Genomic DNA, 14371 nt, shown 5'->3' on the forward strand with positions numbered 1-14371 from the left:
CACTCAGATCCAACCCCCTCTCAGGACACAGGCACGAGCGTCTCCCGGCCTGCACTCACACCTTCACCTCCGCTATCCTCGACCCCATCCAGCAATGTCTGTCAGCGCAGCGTTCAGCTGTCGCTAGCACAAGCATTGGAGCGAAAGTGCAAATACGCCGCCACCCACCCACACGCACAAGCTTTAAACGTGCACATTGCCAAATTGATCAGCCTGGAGATGCTGCCATACAGGCTTCTGTAAATGAAGGCTTTCAAAAACATGATGGCGGCGGCGGTCCTGCGCTACTCGATTCCCAGTCGCCACTATTTTTCCCAGTGTGCTGTCCCAGCCCTACACCAGCACGTCTCCAGAAACATAAATTGTGCCCTCACCAACGCGGTTACTGGGAAGGTCCACTTAACCACAGACACGTGGACAAGTACTGGCGGGCAGGGCCACTATATCTCCCTGACAGTACATTGGGTGAACTTGGTGGAGGCTGGGACCGAGTAAGAGCCTGGGACGGCACACGTCCTACCCACACCCAGAATAGCGGGTCCTACCTCGGTGCTGGTATCTGCAGCGTTTTATGCCACCTCCTCCAAACCCTCCCCCTCCTCCTCCTCTGCCACCTCTACCTCTCAATTAAGAAGTGTGAGCACGTCACCAGCAGTCGGTAGCGTGCAGCGCAGCAGCACAGCGGTGGGCAAGCATCAGCAAGCCATGCTGAAACTAATCAGCTTAGGTGACAAGAGGCACACGGCCCCCGAGCTGCTGTAGGGTCTGATAGAGCAGACCGACCTCTGTCTTTCGCCGCTAAGGCTCCAACCGGGCATGGTCGTGTGGCAACAGCCGTAACCTGGTGGTGGCTCTGCAGCTCGGCAGCTTCACACATGTGCCATGCTTGGCCTACGTCTTCAATCTGGTGGTTCAGCGATTTATGAAAACCGTCTGACCTTGTCTGACCTGCTCGGCAAGGTGCGCCGCGTCTGCGCACATTTCCGCAAGTCCACCACGAATGCTGCCACTCTGAGGACCATGCAACGTTGGTTTCAGCTGCCAGAGCACTGACTGTTGTGCGACGTGCCCACACGCTGGAATTCTACGCTGCACATGTTGGCCAGGCTGTACGAGCAGCATAGATCAATAGTGGAATACCAGCTGCAACATGGGCGGCGGAGTGGTAGTCAGCCTCCGCAATTCTTTACTGAGGAGTGGGCAGCGATAGCAGATATCTGCCAGGTCCTCGGAAACTTTGAGGAGTCTACCCAGATGGTGAGTGGCGATGTGGCAATCATTAGCGTTACCATCCTGCTACTTTGCCTGCTGAGAAGTTCGCTGCTAAAGGCCGACGCTTTGCGGTTGGAACAGGAGACGGGAGATGACAGTATGTCGCTTGATAGCCAGACAACCCTCATGTCTATATCTCAGCGCGTTTTGGACGAGGAGGGGGAGGAGGAGGAGGGGAAAGGGACAGCTGGCCACACTGCAGAGGGTACCATGCTGCTTGCCTCTCATCTGTTCAGCGTGTATGGGCTGAAGAAGAGGAGGAGGATCCTGAAAGTCATCTTGCTAGTTAGGACAGCGATGTGTTGCGTACTGGGATCCTGGCACACATGGCTGACTTCATGTTAGGCTGCCTTCCCCGTGGCCCTCGTGTTAGACACATTCTGGCCAACACGGATTACTGAGTGTACACCCTTTTCGACCCACGGTATAAGGAGAACCTTTCTACTCTAATTCCCGAAGAGGAAAGGGGTACAAGAGTGATGCAATACCACAGGGCCCTGGTGGAAAAAGTAATGCTAAAGTTTCCATCTGACAGCACTAGTGGCAGAAGACGCAGTTCAGACGGCCAAGTAGCAGGGAAGCAGCGGGGATCAGGCAGCATGTCCAGCGCAGGCAGGGGAACACTCTCCAAGGCCTTTACCAGCTTTATGGCTCCCCAGCAAGACTGTGTTACCACTCCCCAGTCAAGGCTGAGTCGGAGGGAGCACTGTAAATAGATGGTGAGGGAGTACGTAGCCGATCGTACCACCATCCTCCGTGATGCCTCTGCTCCATACAACTATTGAGTGTCAAAGCTGGACACGTGGCACGAACTTGCGCTGTACGCCCTGGAGGTGCTGGCCTGCCCTGCCGCTAGCGTCTTGTCAGAGAGGGTGTTTAGTGCAGCTGGGGGAATCATCACGGATAAGCGTACCCACCTGTCAACTGCCAGTGCCGACATGCTTACACTCATAAAGATGAACAAAGGCTGGATTTCCCCAGACTTCTCTTCTCTACCGGCGGAAAGAAGCGGAACCTAATGATTCTTTTCACTGAAACAGGAGAAAAATGCATCCTCTATCACCACAAAAAAGGGTGAATTAGCTTTGTCAATCACTCTCGGATATTATTACTCCTCCTCCTCCTAAAACAGCATGTCATCACGCTGAACTGCCAATTTTTCAATGGCCCAAAAGGCTCTGTTTAAAAGATTTTTATACAATTTTTCAAAGTTTTAAAGGCTCCAGGCTCTGTTACAAATTAAGCAACAGCGAGCTGTATCTTTAAAAAATGTTTATGGGTTTCACCTGCCCTCGCGGTTGAGCAATTTTTCAGGGGTGCACTTGTACACTGGGTACACCAATTTTTCTGGCCCTCGCCTATATTGTTATCTAACTAATTTTTCCGGACTTTGCCTACACTCTTGGTAACCAAATTTTTTCAGGTGTTCACCTATACTCTTGGTACACCAATGTTTCAGGGGCTCATCTACACTCTTGCTACAGAAATGTTACAGGGGTCCGCCTATACTCTTGCTACAGAAATGTTACTGGGGTCCGCCTATACTCTTGCTACAGAAATGTTACTGGGGTCCGCCTATACTCTTGCTACAGAAATGTTACTGGGGTCCGCCTATACTCTTGCTACAGAAATGTTACTGGGGTCCGCCTATACTCTTGCTACAGAAATGTTACTGGGGTCTGCCTATACCTTTTCTACTGAATGGTTTGAGGGGTTCGCCTATACTCTTGCTACGGAAATGTTACAGGGGTTCGCCTATACTTTTGCTACAAAAATGTTACTGGGGTCTGCCTATACCCTTGCTACAAAAATGTTACAGGGATCTGCGTATACTCTTGCTACAGAAATGTTACTGGGGTCCGCCTATACCCTTGCTACAGAAATGTTACAGGGATCTCTCTATACTTTTGCTACAGAAATGGTACTGGGGTCCGCCTATACTCTTGCTACAGAAATGTTACTGGGGTTTCCCTATACTTTTGCTACAGAAATGTTACTGGGGTCCGCCTATGCAGTTTCTACTGAATGGTTTGAGGGGTTCGGCTATACTCTTGCTACAGAAATGTTACTGGGGTCTGCCTATGCTGTGGGTGCACAAAAACTTCCCATCGCGGTGTTTTACCTAACTGGCACAAATACACTGACTGACTTGGGCAGAAATGTGGGCCAAGGCTGAGGTCCTTGGTGGGGTAAAACTCTGCCATGTTTGGGCACTTTGATTTCTCCCTGTGTAATACCATCTTTGTGCACCCACAGCATAGGCGAGCCTAAGGAACTCAAAGACTTCCCATTGCGGTGTTGAGTACCTACACAGAATGAAGTGTGTGGGGACCCATGGATTTTCAATAGCTATTTAACTCACGGCACCTTGGGTCACACAAGGTGGAGACTGGGACCGAGCCTGACCCAGGGCCCGCTCACGTACTTCCCACACAGAGTATTGCGGGTCCTACCTCAGTCATGGTTTCTCGGCCTTATTATGCCCCCTCATCCTCCTGCTTGGGGTCTGGGGATCAGCGCAGGGCAACATGTATTTTCTCTCGTGTTACCACAGTTATCTTAGACACCGGTTTGGGCCAAACAAAAGGAGCGTTACTGCATTATTGGGACGTCCACAGCTGCACTAGCATCTGAGTCCGATTTATGCCCATGATTAATGAGGGTGTGAGCCGAGGCTGAGGTCCTTGGCGGGGTGAAACTCTGCCATGTTTGGGCACTCTGATTTCCTCATGTGTAATACCATGTTTGAGTTCCTTGAGCTCGCCTATGCTGTGGGTGCACAAAGACTTCCCATTGTGGTGTTTTACCTGTCTGGCACAAATACACTAACTGACTAGGGTAGAAATGTGGGCCGAGGTCCTTGGCGGGGTGAAACTCTGCCATGTTTGGGCACTCTGATTTCCTCATGTGTAATACCATGTTTGAGTTCCTTGGGCTCGCCTATGCTGTGGGTGCACAAAGACTTCCCATTGCGGTGTTTTACCTGTCTGGCACAAATACACTGACTGACTAGGGTAGAAATGTGGGCCAAGGTCCTTGGCGTGGCTGAAACTCTGCCATGTTTGGGCACTCTGATTTCTTCCTGTGTAATACCATCTTTGTGCATCGCATAGGCGAGCCCAAGGAACTCAAAGACTTCCCATTGTGGTGCTGAGCTATCTGACACCTACACAGAATGACTTGTGTGGGGACACATGAATTTCCCATTGCTATGGAACTCGCAGCACCTTGGGTCACACAAGGTGGAGGCTGGAACCGAGCCTGACCCTGGGCCCGCTCACGTGCTTCCCACACAGAGTGTTGCTGCATTGTGGAGATGTGTAGAAGTGCTGGCACCTGAGTCCCCTTTATGCCCACATTTGTGGTTCCTGACAATTTTGTGTCGGAGGTGGCATGGGATTGGAATGATGATCGTCCGTCAATTTATTATCAATTCTCAACAGCATTGTGGGCTATCGCCCACACTTTCCAAGAGGGTCGCTGCCTGGCCCTACCAACCCTCTGCAGTGTGTGCCTCCGGTTCCTCCTCATCGAGTACGCGTTTATAAATAGACATGAGGTTGGTGTGGCTATGAAGTGAGCGTGTGGCATGAGGGCAGCTGAACGCTGCGCAGGCACACTTTTGTGTGCGCTGTGGATGCAGGGTCGTGCGGGGGGGTTGAACTGCAATGCCAGCAAGTAACCCAGGAGAAGAGGCAGCGGTGTCACCCGCAGGCAGGAATTGTCCTTGGTCGCAGGTAGTGTGGCGCTTGGCTAAGATGTGCCAGAGCGTGTACCTTGCTAATGAGGGTTTGTCCCAAGTAAATTGTTAGGGGGGGGGTGTGACCGCCAGACTCTTGCCCCCATTTTGGCTTAATAGTGGGACCTGGGAGCCCCAGATGCAGCCATGCATGCTGCCCCTGCCCTTCCATATCAGTTTCTGTGGTGTTTCCATGACTTTCTGAGCATCAGTCCCATACAAAAATGCTCGAGTCCCCCATTGACTTCAGTGGGGTTCGTTACTCGAAACGAGCTCCCGAGCATTACGAAAAGTTCGACTTGAGCAACGAGCACCAGAGCATTTTGGTGTTCGCTCATCTCTATACATCACCAATACTAAATGCAATTGAAAAAAAATTCACTTTTTGTGGTGGACGCCAAAAATACAGCTCCGCACGTGGCACCATGTAAACTGAGGCCGCTCCTGACTGTAGAATATACCTGTGATCTCTGGATTATTATTCCCAGGTCTGGCTGCAGAGAAAGGCAAGGCTACATGGGTGCAAACTGCTAACAAGCCACAATGGCAGTATACGAGCATGTATTTTTACTACAATCCTGTAATCCAGTGCACAGCAGGGAATGAAAGTCTATACAAGTTTGGAACATGTGATCCCATTGAGAGGAACGGTGTTGGGAAGAGGATGAAGTGTATACTGAGTTATCCAGCGAAGGAAAGTAAAGACGTGTTCTGTTCTATCGTGGAAGGTAAGCAGATCACACCTAATGAGCAACCGCCCGATACTGACCTCACATAAACCATCCATTAGCAGGCGAGGGGCTCCATCTAGTGGTTTAATCACTCATCAGACCCTGGGAAACTGCATCGTATTACTGAGGTTCAGGCGGGATCCCCATAGATGTGTGTACTGGGGGGTACTGTTGTATCTTGTTGCCACCGGAAGCTAGGAGTTTGACAGGGCAAGCATGTCCCTGTCACACCCCTAGCTCCCGATTGGGTCAATGCTTGAAGGTCCTTGCAGTTTATGGATTGATTTTTGCTTGCCCTGGAGGGTTAGGGTGAGGGTTAGTTTCCCTTTTAGGCTTACATTATTAGCTGTAAATGGTGGCATGTTACCGCTGTTACATGCCAATAATCACGTGAAAATCACACAATTTCCTCGCCCGTGTGAAACCACCCATACACTGTCTGTCTAATTTGTCCACAATGTCCTGGTATCGCGGCCGTGATATTTTGACATGGCTAAACATCGGTCATCTGAACAAATATATTGGAATCTAATGCTTTAGATGGTCGCCATTTTCGGAAGATGTTTTGCCACGATAAAACGCTTGTGTGAATGAGGCCTTAAGGTTACCGCTCGGTAATCAAGTGGAAAGGCTGATGCTGGTATTTCATTTTTACCGGCCATATTAACTGCAGGTAAAAAATAATTGTCTGCTGAGAGCATGGCTGGGCAGCAACCCACAACAAGGATTTCACTGACACGCACTGCGTAGCACTGGTCAGCCACTGCTATAATTAGGGCTGTGACCCCTGTCCTGCTCCCCTCACTACTGTCATCTGCATCCTGTATACACCACAGATGCTGGGGGGAGAGGTCAGGGATCACAGATCTAGTTACAGCAGTGGTGGCGGACTGGAACTAGAAATGAGTGTAAGTGAAATCTTTGAGGCTGTGGGGTTGTAGCCCGCGGAAGGTTCAGGATGGGGGGAGTACAAAGAGGGGGACATTATTACTACAGGGTCCACTACTAGGGACTACCACTGAGGAACATAATACTACTGGGGTCACTATGAGGATGAGGGGGTGGGGTCACTAATACTCTTGAGGCCACTATTGTGACCACTTTTACTATTAGGGGCACTATTACTATTGGGTCCGGTACTGGGAACATTGTTACTATTGGGAGCACTATAATTATTTGGGTCTACAACTGGGGACACTATTACTACTGGGGCCAGTGTTACTATTGGGTCTACAACTGAGAACACAATTAACACAGGGTACACTATTTCCACTGGGGGCTATTAAGGGGAGCACAAATATTATTTGGGACCATTAGAATAACAGAGAAAAAAACCTTACCTTGTGATATGCCATGCCCAAACCACACCCCCTTTTGTAGTGGGCAGTATTTTTTTTGACAAAGGTGGCAGCCCTAGTGCCTGCCGATGTATACATCATACAGAGTCGCAGTGTACGTTCACACTGGTTTACTGAAGTGGTATTCACTAGAATATCCACAGCTTTTACAGTACAAGCATTTTAAGAAATCCTATCCACACGCTGCAGAGTCTCTAGTAATGTGTGCAGTCAGTTCCTGGCATACATTATAGTAAAACTGACAGGCTGTGTGCAGCTACGCCAGCTAAAACTGGGCTCCGCCCACTGTATGAAAGCGTGATGGGGTGTAAATGAAAGGAAAGTTATTTTCGTACTTGTGCCTGAATTACTACTTTTACTGCCAGAATTGTGGCACAAATAATTTATGAAGTCCTGGACACCAGAATTCTGGTATTGAAAGGGACCTTACACAAGGATTTGCAGAATATTCAGCCCCTACATCTGTATTGCTAACATAAGGATTTTGGTGCAAAATTGAAAACAGTAGAATCATGCCGGCAATTCTGCATCAGAATCCACAGTTAGCCGTGTAGATTTTGGTGCTGAACTCAGGTACGGCAGATTCTTTAACGCTATTGTGGAATATGCCAACACAGTTGAAAGGTCCTAAAAGCTGCAGTTTTGGTGGTTATGAGACTTTTCGTTTTTCAAAAGTGGGTAGGGCCTGGTATTAGGGGGTGTGGCTGCACGCAGCCCATCACATTTACCATAATCTTTGCCAAAAACAGGTGTAGATTGTAGCTATAAACCTGCTCTAGCCGGAGCTGGCATGGGTTGTGATCTGGTGCATAGATGTGTATGCCAATGCTTGTGCTGGGTGCAGGGCTTACTTAGACCGGTGTGTGAAAGACCCAACATTTGCATGAAATTTAATGTGGGAATTAGTTTTCAGGTTTTTTTTTTCTCCTCTTTGTACATAACCAATACTAAATGCAATTGAAAAAAAATAGGACACTTTTTGTGGTGGACGCCAAAAATACAACTCTGCACAACTCGGCACCACGTAAACTGGGGCCGCTCCTGACTGTAGAATATACCTGTGATCTCTGGATTATTATTTCCAGGTCTGACTGCAGAGAAAGGCTTGGCTAAACCGGTGCTACCTGGCAACAGACAACAATGGCAGTATACGAGCATGTATTTTTACTTCAATCCTGTAATCCAGTGCACAGCAGGAAATGAAAATCTATACAAGGTTGGAACATGTGATCCCATTGAGAGGAACGGTGTTGGGAAGAGGATGAAGTGTATACTGAGTTATCCAGCGAAGGAAAGTAAAGACGTGTTCTGTTCTATCGTGGAAGGTAAGCAGATCACACCTAATGAGCAACCGCCCGATACTGACCTCACATAAACCATCCATTAGCAGGCGAGGGGCTCCATCTAGTGGTTTAATCACTCATCAGACCCTGGGAAACTGCATCGTATTACTGAGGTTCAGGCGGGATCCCCATAGATGTGTGTACTGGGGGGTACTGTTGTACCTTGTTGCCACCGGAAGCTAGGAGTTTGACAGGGCAAGCATGTCCCTGTCACACCCCTAGCTCCCGATTGGGTCAATGCTTGAAGGTCCTTGCAGTTTATGGATTGATTTTTGCTTGCCCTGGAGGGTTAGGGTGAGGGTTAGTTTCCCTTTTAGGCTTACATTATTAGCTGTAAATGGTGGCATGTTACCGCTGTTACATGCCAATAATCACGTGAAAATCACACAATTTCCTCGCCCGTGTGAAACCACCCATACACTGTCTGTCTAATTTGTCCACAATGTCCTGGTATCGCGGCCGTGATATTTTGACATGGCTAAACATCGGTCATCTGAACAAATATATTGGAATCTAATGCTTTAGATGGTCGCCATTTTCGGAAGATGTTTTGCCACGATAAAACGCTTGTGTGAATGAGGCCTTAAGGTTACCGCTCGGTAATCAAGTGGAAAGGCTGATGCTGGTATTTCATTTTTACCGGCCATATTAACTGCAGGTAAAAAATAATTGTCTGCTGAGAGCATGGCTGGGCAGCAACCCACAACAAGGATTTCACTGACACGCACTGCGTAGCACTGGTCAGCCACTGCTATAATTAGGGCTGTGACCCCTGTCCTGCTCCCCTCACTACTGTCATCTGCATCCTGTATACACCACAGATGCTGGGGGGAGAGGTCAGGGATCACAGATCTAGTTACAGCAGTGGTGGCGGACTGGAACTAGAAATGAGTGTAAGTGAAATCTTTGAGGCTGTGGGGTTGTAGCCCGCGGAAGGTTCAGGATGGGGGGAGTACAAAGAGGGGGACATTATTACTACAGGGTCCACTACTAGGGACTACCACTGAGGAACATAATACTACTGGGGTCACTATGAGGATGAGGGGGTGGGGTCACTAATACTCTTGAGGCCACTATTGTGACCACTTTTACTATTAGGGGCACTATTACTATTGGGTCCGGTACTGGGAACATTGTTACTATTGGGAGCACTATAATTATTTGGGTCTACAACTGGGGACACTATTACTACTGGGGCCAGTGTTACTATTGGGTCTACAACTGAGAACACAATTAACACCGGGTACACTATTTCCACTGGGGGCTATTAAGGGGAGCACAAATATTATTTGGGACCATTAGAATAACAGAGAAAAAAACCTTACCTTGTGATATGCCATGCCCAAACCACACCCCCTTTTGTAGTGGGCAGTATTTTTTGTGACAAAGGTGGCAGCCCTAGTGCCTGCCGATGTATACATCATACAGAGTCGCAGTGTACGTTCACACTGGTTTACTGAAGTGGTATTCACTAGAATATCCACAGCTTTTACAGTACAAGCATTTTAAGAAATCCTATCCACACGCTGCAGAGTCTCTAGTAATGTGTGCAGTCAGTTCCTGGCGTACATTATAGTAAAACTGACAGGCTGTGTGCAGCTACGCCAGCTAAAACTGGGCTCCGCCCACTGTATGAAAGCGTGATGGGGTGTAAATGAAAGGAAAGTTATTTTCGTACTTGTGCCTGAATTACTACTTTTACTGCCAGAATTGTGGCACAAATAATTTATGAAGTCCTGGACACCAGAATTCTGGTATTGAAAGGGACCTTACACAAGGATTTGCAGAATATTCAGCCCCTACATCTGTATTGCTAACATAAGGATTTTGGTGCAAAATTGAAAACAGTAGAATCATGCCGGCAATTCTGCATCAGAATCCACAGTTAGCCGTGTAGATTTTGGTGCTGAACTCAGGTACGGCAGATTCTTTAACGCTATTGTGGAATATGCCAACACAGTTGAAAGGTCCTAAAAGCTGCAGTTTTGGTGGTTATGAGACTTTTCGTTTTTCAAAAGTGGGTAGGGCCTGGTATTAGGGGGTGTGGCTGCACGCAGCCCATCACATTTACCATAATCTTTGCCAAAAACAGGTGTAGATTGTAGCTATAAACCTGCTCTAGCCGGAGCTGGCATGGGTTGTGATCTGGTGCATAGATGTGTATGCCAATGCTTGTGCTGGGTGCAGGGCTTACTTAGACCGGTGTGTGAAAGACCCAACATTTGCATGAAATTTAATGTGGGAATTAGTTTTCAGGTTTTTTTTTTCTCCTCTTTGTACATAACCAATACTAAATGCAATTGAAAAAAAATAGGACACTTTTTGTGGTGGACGCCAAAAATACAACTCTGCACAACTCGGCACCACGTAAACTGGGGCCGCTCCTGACTGTAGAATATACCTGTGATCTCTGGATTATTATTTCCAGGTCTGACTGCAGAGAAAGGCTTGGCTAAACCGGTGCTACCTGGCAACAGACAACAATGGCAGTATACGAGCATGTATTTTTACTTCAATCCTGTAATCCAGTGCACAGCAGGAAATGAAAATCTATACAAGGTTGGAACATGTGATCCCATTGAGAGGAACGGTGTTGGGAAGAGGATGAAGTGTATACTGAGTTATCCAGCGAAGGAAAGTAAAGACGTGTTCTGTTCTATCGTGGAAGGTAAGCAGATCACACCTAATGAGCAACCGCCCGATACTGACCTCACATAAACCATCCATTAGCAGGCGAGGGGCTCCATCTAGTGGTTTAATCACTCATCAGACCCTGGGAAACTGCATCGTATTACTGAGGTTCAGGCGGGATCCCCATAGATGTGTGTACTGGGGGGTACTGTTGTACCTTGTTGCCACCGGAAGCTAGGAGTTTGACAGGGCAAGCATGTCCCTGTCACACCCCTAGCTCCCGATTGGGTCAATGCTTGAAGGTCCTTGCAGTTTATGGATTGATTTTTGCTTGCCCTGGAGGGTTAGGGTGAGGGTTAGTTTCCCTTTTAGGCTTACATTATTAGCTGTAAATGGTGGCATGTTACCGCTGTTACATGCCAATAATCACGTGAAAATCACACAATTTCCTCGCCCGTGTGAAACCACCCATACACTGTCTGTCTAATTTGTCCACAATGTCCTGGTATCGCGGCCGTGATATTTTGACATGGCTAAACATCGGTCATCTGAACAAATATATTGGAATCTAATGCTTTAGATGGTCGCCATTTTCGGAAGATGTTTTGCCACGATAAAACGCTTGTGTGAATGAGGCCTTAAGGTTACCGCTCGGTAATCAAGTGGAAAGGCTGATGCTGGTATTTCATTTTTACCGGCCATATTAACTGCAGGTAAAAAATAATTGTCTGCTGAGAGCATGGCTGGGCAGCAACCCACAACAAGGATTTCACTGACACGCACTGCGTAGCACTGGTCAGCCACTGCTATAATTAGGGCTGTGACCCCTGTCCTGCTCCCCTCACTACTGTCATCTGCATCCTGTATACACCACAGATGCTGGGGGGAGAGGTCAGGGATCACAGATCTAGTTACAGCAGTGGTGGCGGACTGGAACTAGAAATGAGTGTAAGTGAAATCTTTGAGGCTGTGGGGTTGTAGCCCGCGGAAGGTTCAGGATGGGGGGAGTACAAAGAGGGGGACATTATTACTACAGGGTCCACTACTAGGGACTACCACTGAGGAACATAATACTACTGGGGTCACTATGAGGATGAGGGGGTGGGGTCACTAATACTCTTGAGGCCACTATTGTGACCACTTTTACTATTAGGGGCACTATTACTATTGGGTCCGGTACTGGGAACATTGTTACTATTGGGAGCACTATAATTATTTGGGTCTACAACTGGGGACACTATTACTACTGGGGCCAGTGTTACTATTGGGTCTACAACTGAGAACACAATTAACACCGGGTACACTATTTCCACTGGGGGCTATTAAGGGGAGCACAAATATTATTTGGGACCATTAGAATAACAGAGAAAAAAACCTTACCTTGTGATATGCCATGCCCAAACCACACCCCCTTTTGTAGTGGGCAGTATTTTTTGTGACAAAGGTGGCAGCCCTAGTGCCTGCCGATGTATACATCATACAGAGTCGCAGTGTACGTTCACACTGGTTTACTGAAGTGGTATTCACTAGAATATCCACAGCTTTTACAGTACAAGCATTTTAAGAAATCCTATCCACACGCTGCAGAGTCTCTAGTAATGTGTGCAGTCAGTTCCTGGCATACATTATAGTAAAACTGACAGGCTGTGTGCAGCTACGCCAGCTAAAACTGGGCTCCGCCCACTGTATGAAAGCGTGATGGGGTGTAAATGAAAGGAAAGTTATTTTCGTACTTGTGCCTGAATTACTACTTTTACTGCCAGAATTGTGGCACAAATAATTTATGAAGTCCTGGACACCAGAATTCTGGTATTGAAAGGGACCTTACACAAGGATTTGCAGAATATTCAGCCCCTACATCTGTATTGCTAACATAAGGATTTTGGTGCAAAATTGAAAACAGTAGAATCATGCCGGCAATTCTGCATCAGAATCCACAGTTAGCCGTGTAGATTTTGGTGCTGAACTCAGGTACGGCAGATTCTTTAACGCTATTGTGGAATATGCCAACACAGTTGAAAGGTCCTAAAAGCTGCAGTTTTGGTGGTTATGAGACTTTTCGTTTTTCAAAAGTGGGTAGGGCCTGGTATTAGGGGGTGTGGCTGCACGCAGCCCATCACATTTACCATAATCTTTGCCAAAAACAGGTGTAGATTGTAGCTATAAACCTGCTCTAGCCGGAGCTGGCATGGGTTGTGATCTGGTGCATAGATGTGTATGCCAATGCTTGTGCTGGGTGCAGGGCTTACTTAGACCGGTGTGTGAAAGACCCAACATTTGCATGAAATTTAATGTGGGAATTAGTTTTCAGGTTTTTTTTTTCTCCTCTTTGTACATAACCAATACTAAATGCAATTGAAAAAAAATAGGACACTTTTTGTGGTGGACGCCAAAAATACAACTCTGCACAACTCGGCACCACGTAAACTGGGGCCGCTCCTGACTGTAGAATATACCTGTGATCTCTGGATTATTATTTCCAGGTCTGACTGCAGAGAAAGGCTTGGCTAAACCGGTGCTACCTGGCAACAGACAACAATGGCAGTATACGAGCATGTATTTTTACTTCAATCCTGTAATCCAGTGCACAGCAGGAAATGAAAATCTATACAAGGTTGGAACATGTGATCCCATTGAGAGGAACGGTGTTGGGAAGAGGATGAAGTGTATACTGAGTTATCCAGCGAAGGAAAGTAAAGACGTGTTCTGTTCTATCGTGGAAGGTAAGCAGATCACACCTAATGAGCAACCGCCCGATACTGACCTCACATAAACCATCCATTAGCAGGCGAGGGGCTCCATCTAGTGGTTTAATCACTCATCAGACCCTGGGAAACTGCATCGTATTACTGAGGTTCAGGCGGGATCCCCATAGATGTGTGTACTGGGGGGTACTGTTGTACCTTGTTGCCACCGGAAGCTAGGAGTTTGACAGGGCAAGCATGTCCCTGTCACACCCCTAGCTCCCGATTGGGTCAATGCTTGAAGGTCCTTGCAGTTTATGGATTGATTTTTGCTTGCCCTGGAGGGTTAGGGTGAGGGTTAGTTTCCCTTTTAGGCTTACATTATTAGCTGTAAATGGTGGCATGTTACCGCTGTTACATGCCAATAATCACGTGAAAATCACACAATTTCCTCGCCCGTGTGAAACCACCCATACACTGTCTGTCTAATTTGTCCACAATGTCCTGGTATCGCGGCCGTGATATTTTGACATGGCTAAACATCGGTCATCTGAACAAATATATTGGAATCTAATGCTTTAGATGGTCGCCATTTTCGGAAGATGTTTTGCCA

General features: G+C 47.5%; 1 protein-coding gene across 3 annotated transcripts in view; it reads left to right on the forward strand.

Moving 5' to 3' along the window:
- Positions 1–14371, forward strand: part of LOC136625196 (uncharacterized) — a 41292-nt gene that overhangs the window by 14637 nt on the left and 12284 nt on the right. For 2 of the 3 annotated variants that reach the window (XM_066599217.1, XM_066599219.1), the window contains exons 3-6: positions 5500–5739; positions 8186–8425; positions 10872–11111; positions 13558–13797. In XM_066599217.1, the coding sequence (XP_066455314.1) occupies positions 5500–5739; positions 8186–8425; positions 10872–11111; positions 13558–13797 (960 nt within the window). The remainder of the gene's footprint in view (positions 1–5499; positions 5740–8185; positions 8426–10871; positions 11112–13557; positions 13798–14371) is intronic. The other variant, XM_066599220.1, reaches the window with a different exon arrangement.

The sequence above is a fragment of the Eleutherodactylus coqui genome, chromosome 4 (assembly GCF_035609145.1).
Source record: "Eleutherodactylus coqui strain aEleCoq1 chromosome 4, aEleCoq1.hap1, whole genome shotgun sequence".
In the NCBI taxonomy this organism is placed as follows: domain Eukaryota; kingdom Metazoa; phylum Chordata; class Amphibia; order Anura; family Eleutherodactylidae; genus Eleutherodactylus; species Eleutherodactylus coqui.